The sequence below is a fragment of the Mauremys mutica genome, chromosome 7 (genome assembly GCF_020497125.1).
Source record: "Mauremys mutica isolate MM-2020 ecotype Southern chromosome 7, ASM2049712v1, whole genome shotgun sequence".
Taxonomy (NCBI): Eukaryota; Metazoa; Chordata; order Testudines; family Geoemydidae; genus Mauremys; species Mauremys mutica.
In genome coordinates this window covers 57,138,663-57,152,545 of record NC_059078.1, presented here as the reverse complement: position 1 = coordinate 57,152,545, position 13,883 = coordinate 57,138,663, and the positions used below count along the sequence as shown (strand labels likewise).

At 45.2% G+C, this 13,883-nt stretch overlaps 1 protein-coding gene across 1 annotated transcript in view; it reads left to right on the top strand.

Annotated features, from left to right (window-relative positions):
• Positions 1-13,883, top strand: part of LOC123374742 (broad substrate specificity ATP-binding cassette transporter ABCG2-like) — a 66,649-nt gene that overhangs the window by 26,049 nt on the left and 26,717 nt on the right. The window contains exons 2-3 of the mRNA XM_045024986.1: positions 12,549-12,836; positions 13,140-13,199. Of these exons, the coding sequence (XP_044880921.1) occupies positions 12,549-12,836; positions 13,140-13,199 (348 nt within the window). The remainder of the gene's footprint in view (positions 1-12,548; positions 12,837-13,139; positions 13,200-13,883) is intronic.

The following is a 13,883-nucleotide window of genomic DNA, read 5'->3' as shown; positions in this document are numbered from 1 at the left end:
GGAAACAAATGCTAGTAATAATAATAGGGCTCAGCTTTTCCTAGACGTGATATCTGATGAATTCCTTCATCAAGTAGTTGCTGAACCGACGAGGGGGGATGCCATTTTAGATCTGATTTTGGTAAGTAACGAGGACCTTGTTGAGGAAATAGTTGTAGGGGACAACCTTGGCTCGAGTGATCATGAGCTAATTCGTTTCAAAATAAATGGAAGGATAAACAAAATTGCATCTGAGACTAAGGTTTACAATTTCAAAAGGGCTAACTTTACTAAATTGAGGCAACTATGTAGGGAAGTGGATTGGACTAACATATTTAGGGATCTAAAGGCAGAAGACGCCTGGGGTTATTTCAGGTTGAAGTTGCAGGAGCTGTCAGAGGCATGTATCCCAAGAAAGGGAAAACGGTTCGTAGGTAGCAGTTTTAGACCGAGCTGGATGAGCAAGCATCTTAGAGGAGTGATTAAGAAAAAACAGAAAGCGTACAAGGAGTGCAAAATGGGAGGGATCAGCAAAGAAACCTACCTTATTGAGGTCAGAGGGTGTAGGGAAGCAGTGAGAAAGGCAAAGAGCCGGGTGGAGATGGACCTAGCGAAGGGGATTAAAACCAATAGCAAAAGGTTTTTTAGCCATATAAATAGGAAGAAAACCAAGAAGGAAGAAGTGGGACCGCTTAAAACTTTAAACGGAGTGGAGATTAGGGATAATCTTGGCATGGCACAATATCTGAACGAATATTTTGCCTCGGTCTTTAATGAGGCTAATGAAGGGCTAAGGAATAGTGATAGAGGGACTGATGGGAATGAAGATATGGGGGTAGACATTACAGTATCTGAGGTGGAAGCCAAACTTGAACAGCTTAACGGAAGTAAATGGGGGGGCCCGGATAATCTTCATCCTAGAATATTAAGGGAATTGGCGAGTGAAATTGCAAGCCCGTTAGTGATGATTTTTAATAAATCTCTAAACTCGGGAGTTGTACCGTTTGACTGGAGATTAGCTAATATAGTTCCTATATTCAAGAAGGGGAAAAAAAGTGACCCGGGAACTACAGGCCTGTTAGTTTAACATCTGTAGTATGCAAAGTCATGGAAAAATTTTTAAAGGAGAGAGTGGTTACGGACCTTGAGGCCGATGGCAACTGGGACAAATTACAGCATGGTTTTACGAAAGGTAGATCGTGCCAAACCAACCTGATCTCCTTCTTTGAGAAAGTAACAGATTTTTTAGACAAGGGAAATGCGGTGGATCTAATATATCTTGATTTCAGTAAGGCGTTTGATACGGTACCGCATGAGGAATTACTGGTTAAATTGGAAAAGATGGGGATCGAAATGAAAATCCAGAGGTGGATAAGGAACTGGTTAAAGGGGAGACTGCAGCGGGTCGTATTGAAAGGTGATCTGTCGGGTTGGAGGGAGGTTACCAGTGGAGTTCCTCAAGGTTTGGTTTTGGGTCCGATTTTATTCAATCTATTTATCGCTGACCTCAGAACCAAAAGTAGGAGTGGGCTGATAAAGTTTGCGGATGACACGAAGTTGGGAGGTATTGCCAATTCGGAAAAGGATCAGGATATCCTCCAGGGAGATTTGGATGACCTTGTAAACTGGAGTATTAGTAACAGGATGAAATACAATAGTGAAAAGTGTAAGGTTATGCATTTAGGGATGACTAACAAGAATTTTAGTTATAAGCTGGGGACGCACCAGTTGGAAGTAACGGAGGAGGAGAAGGACCTAGGAGTCCTGGTTGATCGTAGGATGACTATGAGTAGGCAACGTGATGTGGCCGCTAAAAAAGCTAATGCGGTCTTGGGATGCATTAGGCGAGGTATTTCTAGTAGAGATAAGGAGGTGCTAGTCCCGTTATATAAGGCGTTGGTGAGACCTCATTTGGAGTATTGTGTGCAGTTTTGGTCTCCCATGTTTAAGAAGGATGAATTCAAACTGGAACGGGTACAAAGAAGGGCCACTAGAATGATCCGAGGAATGGAAAGCCTGTCGTATGAAAGGAGACTTGAGGAGCTCGGTTTGTTTTCCTTAACCAAAAGAAGGATAAGAGGAGATATGATTGCACTCTTTAAATATATCAGAGGGATAAATACCAGGGAAGGAGAGGAATTATTTCAGCTCAGTGCTAATGTGGACACGAGGACAAACGGATATAAATTGTCAGTCAGGAAATTTAGGCTTGAAATTAGACGAAGGTTTCTAACCATCAGAGGAGTTCAATTCTGGAACAGCCTACCGAGGGAAACAGTGGGGGCGAAGGACCTCCATGACTTTAAGCTAGATAAGTTTATGGAGGGGATGGTATGATAGGATAACGGGTTTAGTCAATAGGTCAATAACATGCCACAATGGTAATTAGTACAAAGGGTCAATGATAGGATATTGTTAGCCTTTTTCCAGAGGGTCTGGCTGGAGTGTCTTGCCTGCATGCTCGGGGTTCAGCTGATCGCCATATTTGGGGTCGGGAAGGAATTTTCCTCCAGGGTAGATTGGCAGTGGCCCTGGAGGTTTTTCGCCTTCCTCCGAAGCATGGGGCAGGGGTCACTTGCTGGTGGATTATCTGCTACTAGAAGTCTTTAAATCATGATTTGGAGCATTCAACAGCAGAGTCAAGGGAGAGAATTATTTCAGGAGTGGGTGGATCGGCTTATGTGGCCTGCATCTTGCAGGAGGTCAGACTAGATGATCATAATGGTCCCTTCTGATCTTGAATTCTATGATTCTATGATTCCAGCTTTGCTCTGGCACTTGAAAGCCAAATACCTGTTATGAAAGGCTGGGGTGGGTCTATCCACCCACGAGCCTAGGCAGGGGCAGACTGCACTTTGCTCCTGGAAATGAGGGTTATACAGGCTATAACTTTTCTGATCTGTCAACACTCACACCCAGGGAGTGAGCCGAACTCTAGAACTTTCCTATAGCAGGAGAAAAAATGTAGCCATATGAACGCTGCATTAACCAACATCCCTAAAATGGAAACCTGTCTTGAGCCAGGAGGGTTTTGCACTGGCATGAAATGTGCAAACCAGTCCAGTGCAAACAACAGGACAGCAAACGGCAACTAAAGCCCCATGGAGGAAGTTTGCTTCCAGCGTATGCAGCGGAGCTGTCTAGAGCAAAATTGCATTTGTGACTTGTCTCTCTAGAATGACTGGTGTGGCGTCTGCCTTCCTCAGCAAAATGAACGCTTTCCACCGGGGAAGACTCTAACAAGGGATAGAGGCAATGCGGTCTACTGGGTGGGGAACTGCTTGGGGAGGCAGGAGACCTGGGCTCTGTTCCCAATTCCTACATGTAACCTTGGGCAAGTGACTGCCCTGTTCTGTGCTTCTGTTCCCCAACCCATCCTGTCTCTGCCTCTATTTAGACTACAGCTGTCAATTAATCACAGTTAACTCACGCGATTAACTCAAAAAAATTAACCGCGATTAAAAAAATTAAGTGCAATTAATTGCACTGTTAAACAATAGAACACCAACTGAAATTTATTAAATATTTTTGGATTTTTCTACATTTTCAAGTATATTAATTTATATTACAACACAGAATACAAAGTGTACATTGCTCACTTTACATTATTTTTTATTACAAATATTTGCACTGTAAAAATGATAAAAGAAATAGTATTTTTCAATTCATCTCATACAAGTACTGTAGTGCAATGTCTTTATCATGAAAGTATCAGAAGGGTAGCCACATGCATCTGACGAAGTGGGTATTCACCCACGAAAGCTCATGCTCCAAAACGTCTGTTAGTCTATAAGGTGCCACAGGATTTTTTGCTGCTTTTATCATGAAAGTGTAACTTACAAATGTAGATTTTTTTTTGTTACATAACCGCACTCAAAAACAAAACAATGTAAAACTTTAGAGCCTACAAATCCACTCAGTCCTACTTCTTGTTCAACCAATCGCTCAGACAAACAAGTTTGTTTACATTTATGGGAGATATTGCTAACTGCTTCTTATTTACGTCACCTGAAAGTGAGAACAGGTGTTCGCATGGCACTTTTGTAGCCAGTGTTGCAAGGTATTTACGTGCCAGATATCCTAAACATTCATATGCCCCTTCATGCTTTGGCCACCATCCCAGAGGACATGTGTCCATGCTGATAATGCTCGTTTAAAAAAATGTGTTAATTAAATTTGTGGCTGAACTCCTTGCGGGAGAACTGTATGTCTCCTGTTCTGTTTTACCCACATTCTGCCATATATTTCATGTTATAGCAGTCTCGGATGATGACCCAGCACATGTTCATTTTCAGAACACTTTCCCAGCAGATTTGACAAAACGCAAAGAAGGTACCAATGTGAGATTTCTAAGGATAGATACAGCACACAACCCAAGGTTTAAGAATCTGAAGTGCCTTCCATAATCTGAGAGGGACAAAGTGTGGAGCATGCTTTCAGATGTCTTAAAACAGCAACACTCAGACGTGGAAAACTACAGAACCCGAACCACCAAAAAAGAAAATCAACCTTCTGTTGTTGACATCTGACTCAGATGATGAAAATGAACATGTGTCGGTCTGCACTGCTTTGGATTGTTATCGAGCAGAACCCATCATCAGCATGGACGCAAGTCCTCTGGAATAGTGGTTGAAGCATGAAGGGACATAGGAATCTTTAGCACATCTGGCACATAAATATCTTGTGACACCGACTACAACAGTGCCATGTGAACGCCTGTTCTCACTTTCAGGTGACATTGTAAACAAGAAGTGGGCAGCATTATCTCCTGCAAATTGTAACCAGATTTGTTTGTTTGAGCGACTGGCTGAAGTAGGACTGAGTGGACTTGTAGGCTCCATTGTTTTATTTTGTAATGCAGTTATTTTTTGTACATAAATCTACATTTGTAAGTTACACTTTCATGATAAAGAGATTGCACTACAGAACTTGTATTAGGTGAATTGAAATAAACTATTTCTTTTGTTTTTTACAGTGCAAATATTTGCAATCAAAAATATAAAGTGAGCACCATACACTTTGTATTCTGTGTTGTAACTGAAATCAATATATTTGAAAATATAGAAAACATTCAAAAATATTTAAATAAATGCTGTTCTATTATTAACAGTGCAATTAATCACAATTAATCTTTTTTTAATTGCTTGACAGCCCAAATTTAGTAAGGCCCACATCTGCAAAGGCAGGTAGGCATCTTTCAATGGGAGTTAGGTGCCTAAATACCTTTGAGCTTCTGGCCAAAAGCTCTTTGGGGCAGGGTCTGTCTCTCACTATGTGCTTGTATAGCCCCCAGCACCATGGGGAAATGACCGTGTCTTTGTTCCAGGTTTGCACAGCACCTAGCACTATGGGGTTCTGGGCCATGACTGGGGTCCTAGGTGCTACTGCAATGCTAAGCATCCAGTGAGATACCTAATGCACACCAATCACACTGGCTACAAGCTGCAGAGAGGCTTTACGGGTGATGCTCAACCTCCTGGATCCTCCTCCACCCCCTTGATCCCTGCACAGAGGGTTCGTGCTGGAGTCAGGAAGCTCCGTTGGGGCCAGGAGGAGTGTGGGATGGGAGGTGAAGAATGCAGGGGAAGCCAGTCTGCAGCCAAATGCCATAGGATTGGCAGGTTGGGCTCCTTCCTATCGCCCTGGCCTCCAGTAAAAGGGAATTGGAACCTAGCCTGGCAGTTCAGGGGTGGTGAGGCACCTGGCCAGTGATATCATAATGACAGAGCTAAGAGGAGGTGTCATAGGTCTCACCCCCACTTAGAGCTGTTGGGTTCCAAAATGGGGACCTGCACTGGTTTCCCTCTAAACTAAAAATCCTAGTTTAGATCTGGTAAAAGCTGCTGCCACCCAATCAGGTACGTGGATTGGGACACAGTCCTTCCCCAAAATCCTTGGGGATCCCAAGAGCCCCAAATCTATGGAGTTCATACACCCAGGAGAAATAAACCATTCCCCCCTGCTTCCTCCCCCCTCCCTTTTCCTAGGAGAGATACCGGGATCTAACTACAGAGGAATGCCTCCCCTTCCCCTTTCCCTGAGAATCCACCCAAGGAAAGGTCAACCAAGTCCTTAATAGAAAAGAATTTATTAAAGAATAAAAAGAAAGTCACTGTCTCTGTAACCAAGATGGAACAATATACAGGGTCTAAACTTATCAATCTCTGGAGAGAATTCCCCCTCCTTTCTTTCTCAGTAAAAGCAATAACAGTACAGACTTAAAGAAATTCCTTCAGCAACACACAATTGCAAATGTAGAAATCAAATTATAAGACTAATCCGCCTTTCTAATTAATACTCACTATTGAATAGTAGAAACTACTCCAGGAGAACTTGGAGACATGACTGGCCTCTCTTAGATCCAAAAAGAGAACACTCTAACAAAGAACACAGACAAAGGCTTCCCTCCACAGAGATTTGAAATTATCTTGTCTCTGATTGGTCCTCTGGTCAGGTGGTCATCAGGTACTGCATGTTAACCCTTTACAGGTAAAAGAGACCTTAACCTTTAACTATCTGTTTATGACAGGAGGCCTGTCCCAGTATCTCTCATTCCTGTTCTCCACTGCAGCTTGTGGGACTCCACGTAGGAGCAACAATATGCTTTGCATTAACCAGACTCCGAATATGGGTTAAACGGTGCAGCTGAGGAACAACGGATGGGCAATTAACAGGGCCTAATCCTGGTGCATGTGCATGCGCGCACACACACACACACACACACACACACAGAGCCTTAGTCTCATGCAAGTTACAGAAGGGGGCACAGGATGTAACTATGGGGCAATAAGGACCAAATAATGCTTAGGTTTGAAATGCTCTCAAAGAGACATGCATCTAGAGGAAATACTGGGGCAATGAACTTCAGATTTTAGGAGAAAGAGGAAGTCAAGTCACAAACAGAACAAAGAGTAAAGTTTAAATGCGGTTCTGCCATGAAACGTGACTGTGAAAATGCCACCCTTACACACCGGGAGCAGAATTGCTGAGTATCAGTGTCAGAGCTGCTGATCTCAGTGAGGTGGAAAATAAGTCTTTACTGCTCTGCATTTGCAGAGTCAACACAGCTGAGCAGGGGCAACCGGAGTCTGTTCCTTCTTTTGCATCAACAGAATGGTTTATGTAATTGAATACACCTGTGGAAGCCCAGTGTCAGCCAGGAAGTGGCAGATATAATTTGGGCTACAGAAACTTTATTTTCAGGGATGATGGGACAGGTAGAAAGACCCCCCCCCCCCCTCCAGCTTGTCTCTCAGAGCCCAGGCTGAGTTTGCAGGGCTAGTGGTTAGAAAAAGCATCTTTGTACTTGTAAACTGAGTGCACTTGGTCTGGAGTTGCTGAGGGACAATAAAACCAAAGCTAGTGGTAGTTGGTAGAGAAACCTAGATAATTTAGGGGGAAATGTACATTTGCCCATCACAATAGGAATCCTTACCCGAAATCAGGAGAGCAAACAGCCCAAGGAAACAGTTTGTTTATAAAGGCATAGTTTTTCTGTGCAATGTTTGAAACTCAGACAATCCAGCATCCTAATAATGGTGGTGAGACTGAAACTGACCATAAACCTATGTGAAACTGACTAGTCTGTTTTCCTGACTTCTCCAAGCTGGGAAAAGTGTAACAAGTAAAAACACTTGCATAAACAGCAGGGCCGGCTCCAGGGTTTTTGCCGCCACAAGCAGCAAAAGAAGAAGAAGAAGAAAAAAAAGCCACGATCGCGATCTGCAGGAGCTCTACCGCCTTAGTCTTCAGCGGCAATTCAGCGGCAGGTCCTTCAAACCGAGAGGAAGTGAGGGACCCACCGTCAAAGAGCCGGATGTGCCACCCCTTCCCCGTGGACGCCCCAAGCACCTGTTTGCTGGGCTGGTGCCTGGAGCCGGCCCTGATAAACAGCCAACGGTAAATTGGAGCTTTAAAAGACCTTGGCTTACATTCAGTCTGTCAGCTTCTAGCAGCATAAACTCCTGCACAGATCTCCCAGTACGGAAAGCCCATTGGAGGCAGCTGTAGTGATGCAAAGTGGATGCAAGTCCTCCAGCCAGTGCCAGGGCGTGAGCAGCTGCAGGGGGCCAGCACTTCCCAAAAAGTGAGTGGTGCTGAGCTGAGCAGAGGAAGGACGTGGCAGGGACAGCAAGCGAGGAATGCCCTGCTGCAGGCCTTGTCCATAAACAAACAGTGAAGGCGCTCCAGAGGAAATGATGAAGGTGGTAACAAGTGAGTCTACTTTGGGGCATAAAGTATGCATGCAAGAGAGAGAAAATGTACACTACAGACTTCTGCTGGCCTAGCTCTGTCAATCAGAGGTGTGATCCCTGACTGACACAGCTGTGCTGGCAAAAGCCCCTAGCATAGACAGTTATGCAGGCAGAGCTGTGCTTTTATGGTATAGCTTGTGTTGTTCTGGATGGTGGAATAAGCTATGCCAGTAGAGGCTGTGCTGACACTAGCAGTGCTTTGCTGGTGTATTGTGTGACAGGTTAGATCACAGAAACCACGACTACCTCTACCCCTGCTTTCCCTGCCAGCTCAGGACACCCGCAGCCTGTCTTGCTGAGCCAGACACCCCCGTCTGCTCCAACACAGACCCAGGGTCTGAATTACTTGCCCCAAAGCTGCAGACTTAACTAAAAGCAGCTTACAGAAGTGTTCTTGTCTTTAACACTCAGATGCCCAACTCCCAATGGGGTCTAAACCCAAATAAATGCATTTTACCCTGTATAAAACTTATACAGGGTAAACTCATGAATTTACTGATAGAGGTATATGCACAGCTGTTCCCCACCCACCCACCCCCGGTATTAATACATACTCTGGGTTAATTAATAAGTAAAAAGCAATTTTATTAAATACAGAAAGTAGGATTTAAGTGGTTCCAAGTAGTAACAAACAGAACAAAGTGAATTACCAAGCAAAATAAAATAAAACACGCAAGTCTATGTCTAATACAGATAAGATCCTCACCAGTTTCAGAATGCTTCCTTTTCAGACTAATCTTCTTTTAGTCTGGGTCCAGCCAGGGCCGGCTCCAGCTTTTCTGCTGCCTCAAGAGGAAAAAAAAAAAAAAAAAGACAAGCAGCGGCACTTCGGCGGAAGCTCAAACGTGCTGCTTCTTCGGCAGCAATTCAGCAGTGGGTCCTTCACTCCCTCTCCTCTTCGGCGGCACTTCGGTGGCAGCTCAAAGAGGAAGAGAGGGAATGAGGGACCTGCCACCAAATTCCCGCCAAAGACCCGGATGTGCCGCCCCAATACCGGACGGAGTGTCGCCCCTTTGAATTGGCCGCCCCAAGCACCTGCTTCCTTAGCTGGTGCCTGGAGCCGGCCCTGGGTCCAGCAATCACTCACCCTGGCAGTCACTGTCCTTTGTTTCAGTTTCTTTCAGGTATCTTTGGGGGTGGAGAGGCTCTCTTTAGCCAGGGGAAGACAAAATGGAGGGGTCTCCCCTGGGCTTAAATAGATTCTCTCTTGTGGGTGGAGACCCCCTCCTCTCTCCTAGGCAAAGTCCAGCTACAAAATAGAGTTTTGGAGTCACCAGGGCAAGTCACATGTCCATGCATGACTGAGTTTCTTACCAGCCAAGCCACATTCCTGGGAAAGCCCAGATGTGGATTCATGTCTCCAAGTTCATCGTTGGCTTAAGTGTTTCTTGATTGGGTACTTACTGAGAATAGTCTTTTCTCAGGAAGCTGACCAACTGCTTCACTACAGCCTACTTAGAATCAAACAAGTATGCAGCCAATATTCATAACTTTGAATACAAAAATGATACATGCATAAAATAGGATTAATAGATTCAGTATCTCATGACCTTTACAGAGATATGGTACATGGCATATGTAGGATAAAACATATTCTAGTAATGCTAGCACCACCTAGTGAATCACCACCAACAATTCTGCAGCATAGCCTGGTGAGCTGGTGTGTTCCTTGTACACCTCCCAGCTAAATCCCAAACAGACCACCCCTGCTCAGCTAATGAGATGTGACACGACCACACCCAGAGGTATCATGGCTTCAAGTGTACCACGAGCAACACCCAGAGTGGGGAGAGAAGTTCATCAGGGGGTGGACAGCCCTTCTTGTTCCCCTCTCAGTGCAGAGGCTGGTGTGTCCCCTTCAGGATCCTGTCATCTCCTTGAGGGGGGATGTGTGGCTGCCCTCCAACCCACATTTGGAAGTGAATAGGCCCCCGGCGACTTAGAGCTGTGCCTGCTTTGCAGACTAGACATGAACCCTGATGGCAATCGCTCTAGGAGGTTTGAGTATAGAGGCAATAGCAGTTGCTGCTCTGTGCTGTTGACAAACACGTGTTAAACTGGCAGTGTGCTGGTAAATGTCAGACTGGTGCTGAGGTCGCCCAAGGCTAGGCCAAGGGAGTTTGGTCAAATCTACAGGGACATTTTGTTAATGAATAGGTAGTGGAGTCCCAGCGGTACTGGTGTCACTCCAAAGAGACTTCAGGGTCCTGATCTGTTTTCCCCAAAGCAGAAGGCACGTGCCGGTGCCACTGGGCTTGGCTGGCTCTTTACAGGCGACTTCTTATCCAGTGACCAGGGGTGAATTGCATGACAGCAGTAATTTGACACTCCCAGCAGCTCGCATGCGAGCAGAACAGTTTATGTAACTAACTTGAACTGAACCGCAAGCCCCAGAGTAGAGAATCACACTCCACACACTCACTGCTGGGAGACCTCCGGATATAGCATCAGAGAGGAAGCAAAGCTGAGATCTAGGGAACAAAGAGGTAATGATTCCTGCGGGGTTTTGCTCCTGGGTGTGGGGCATGGGGAGAGTGCTATGGATTGCAAAGATTTGCCATTCTCTGCAGCTCAGTTTTGGGGAGAAGATGGCTATTTTATAGAGTGATTCATTTCAGTGTTTAAAAATGTTAACTGCAGGAAAACCAAGAGAGCACTGTTGAGCACCCGGTAAATAGCTACAATAGGTGAAAATGCAGATTGATTTATCTGTTCATATAAAATTATTCTGTCTCAGCCATTTCTATGGCAGCAGTGAGTGCTCCTGAATGGTATTTAACAAGGACAGACTAGCATTTTGTCCAGTGTAGTTTGTTTGTACATTTAAAACAGCTGATGGAAATACAGTTCCTCAGCTTGTGGTCAGTGTGGAAATCCAGGTCCCACTGAGATCTTTTGGAGCAGCACAGACAGAGTCACTTTTGCATGTTGTTTCACTGTACTTTGAGGGGAAAGAGTGGCTCTTTGTTATTTCCTTTGTCTTAATGCCTGGGACGTTCAGATACTGCTTGAAGCGAACAAGGAGCTTGACCCCTGATCATTTAAGTTATGAGATTTGGGTTTGTAGCTGGGCTCCCGACTCTTTTCTTAATGGTTGATTCTAGGGCCTTGTGTGAAAGAACATTAATGGTCCCATCTGAGTTTTCCCCAAGGAGAACCCCCTCTCCGCTGCCTCTGACTTATCTCAGAGGTCCCCCCTCCCCCATTCCCAGCCCTTCGCCAATCACTAGCCCATGTCAGAATGCCAAACCTGAAAAATGTACCCTGGAATAAACACTTTGGACTTCTGTACACACACATGTACATGTCCTGTGTGGACACTTTATATCAGTTTAAAACTGGTTAGCTTACTCTTGTAACTGATCTAAGCTTGGTTTAAATCAATTGAAGTGTCCACACACAGAGTTGCACCTGTTTAACTAAATCGGTTTAAAATCATGTCTTTGGTGCAACTGTGCTGGTCTACACTAGAAAATTAGATCAACCCAGCTACTTTGCTTGAGGGTGTGAAAAATCCACATTCCTGTGAGATGTAACTAAGCTGACCTTAAACTCCATGTAGACACTAGTAAATTTTCCGTCAGCCTTGCCGTCACCTCTCAGGGAGGTGGTCTAGTGCAGAGACAGGAGAATCCCTCCAGTCTACAGTGAAGCGTCACAGCAGTATAGCTGCAGCAGTGTAGTTATGTCACTGTAGCATTTTAGCCTGTGTGTATTAAGGTGAAGCTAGCTCGAGAAAACTTATTGGTAACATAAGGGTCATAATCCTTTGTTATCAAACAATCATTAACATTCCAGGAAATTCAGAGGACAGGTGAAACCTGCAAAGAGCTCAACCACCTGAACGGCTGTGAACTCAGGACTGATCTGCCCTATGCAACATTTCACAAGTATACGGTGGTTTAATTTGTAACCCACTGATGAGTGTGTGCTACATCACCTCCATGCCAATCCACGAGGGTCTAAATTGTCACAGGCCCAGCGACAGTGCTTTCTAGCTGTAGCTGTAGCAGTGTGTGGTTTTAGCTGGTTCAGTCAGTCCCCTGTTGTAGGCCAAGATGGCAGCTGTCACACTCATCCCAAATCCCTCCCCGTGGCTATGGCTTTCCACTTCACTCAGACACTCCTCTTGCTAATCTAAACACATACAGGTCTGGTCCTTCAAACTTGCCATGTGTGTTGTTCTGGATGATAGTGAAGCCTGGATATGAGCTTCAGAGCTGGGGTGGAATTAAAAAAAAAAAGATTCAAAATCATTTTTCTTCTTACAAAAAACTTGTATTTTCTGCCCTTTTTCTAATGTTTCCCACTCAGTCAATTCCAACAGATGATAGATATAGCGCACCCTGGTGACCTCCCTCCAGTGGAGGTCAGCCTCTGCAACACAGACATGAAGTCAGGCACAGCCAACCACAGCATCCTATCCATCGGGGAGGAAGAGGGAGCAGGCAATTTCCTGCGTTCTATCCCAACACGAGAATCCCTTCAGTGCCCTCGGGGCTCGGTTGTGAGCTTCCACGACATCCAGTACACCATCAAACAGTCCCACGGGCCCCTCTGCAAACGGACAACGGTGAAGAAGGTGGTTCTCCACAATGTGTGGTAAGTTCACGCATCCCAAAATCTCTTTTGGAGAAAGGAGAGGAGTGAAATCTGCTAGAGGGGAGAGGCATCATCTCCAGAAGAAGCCTCCTTTAAGACACTGGGGACTAGGGACAAGGAAGGAAACATGGTTACTGCTTTCAAATTGGTGTGAGGGAGGATGTTTCACTTTTTTATTTATAATTTTTCTAAAACTTCCCACCCCATGGAATGTATTTGGATCCAATGTTAGGCCCCGGTTCTGCCAGGAGCTCCACGGAGGCAGATCCCCATTCAGAAGTAACCGTTTCCCTTCTCTTCCAGTGGCATTATGAAGCCGGGTTTGAATGCTATCCTGGGACCAACAGGGAGCGGCAAATCCTCGTGAGTCTTTCTTTGATTTCCTCCAATGGAGAATGAACAGTCCTAGGTGGAAACTGAACTCCCTGGGGGCTGAAGGAGACTAGCTGGAAAAATCTAAGGCCTTGGAAAGGCACCTTGGTGATTTAGGAACATAGGTCTGGAAGGGACCTGCTGGGTCAAGTCCCCTGCTGTCACAGACAGCCACGTCATATCATCCCAGCCATGAATTTACCAAGCTCTGTCTTAAAACTAGTTAGGTTGTTTGCCCCTGCTACTCCAGTTTGAAGGCTGTTCCAGAATCTCACCCCTCCGATAGTTAGAAATCTGCTGCTAATTTCCAGCCCAAATTTATTCCTGGCCGGTGTATACACATTGCATGGGCTTCAACTGAGAGTGTCATTTCATGCAGGGATTCTCAACCATTTCCATACTGCAACCAGTCTGGACCCCCCTCCCATCTAGTCTCTCTGTCTTCTGTCAGGATACGACCTGCAGGTTGAGAACCCATGGCCTAGTACTTAGAGAAGAGGCAGGACTCTGGGGTTCCATTCCCAGCTCTGGGAGGGAGCAGAGTCAGGCCCCAGGGTTCTGTTCATGGCTCTTTCACTGATTTGCACCATAACCTTGAGAAAATGATTTCCCTTGTTCTCCCCATCTATAGCATGGGGAATGATAATACTTTCCAGTCTCACAGGGGTGCAGAGG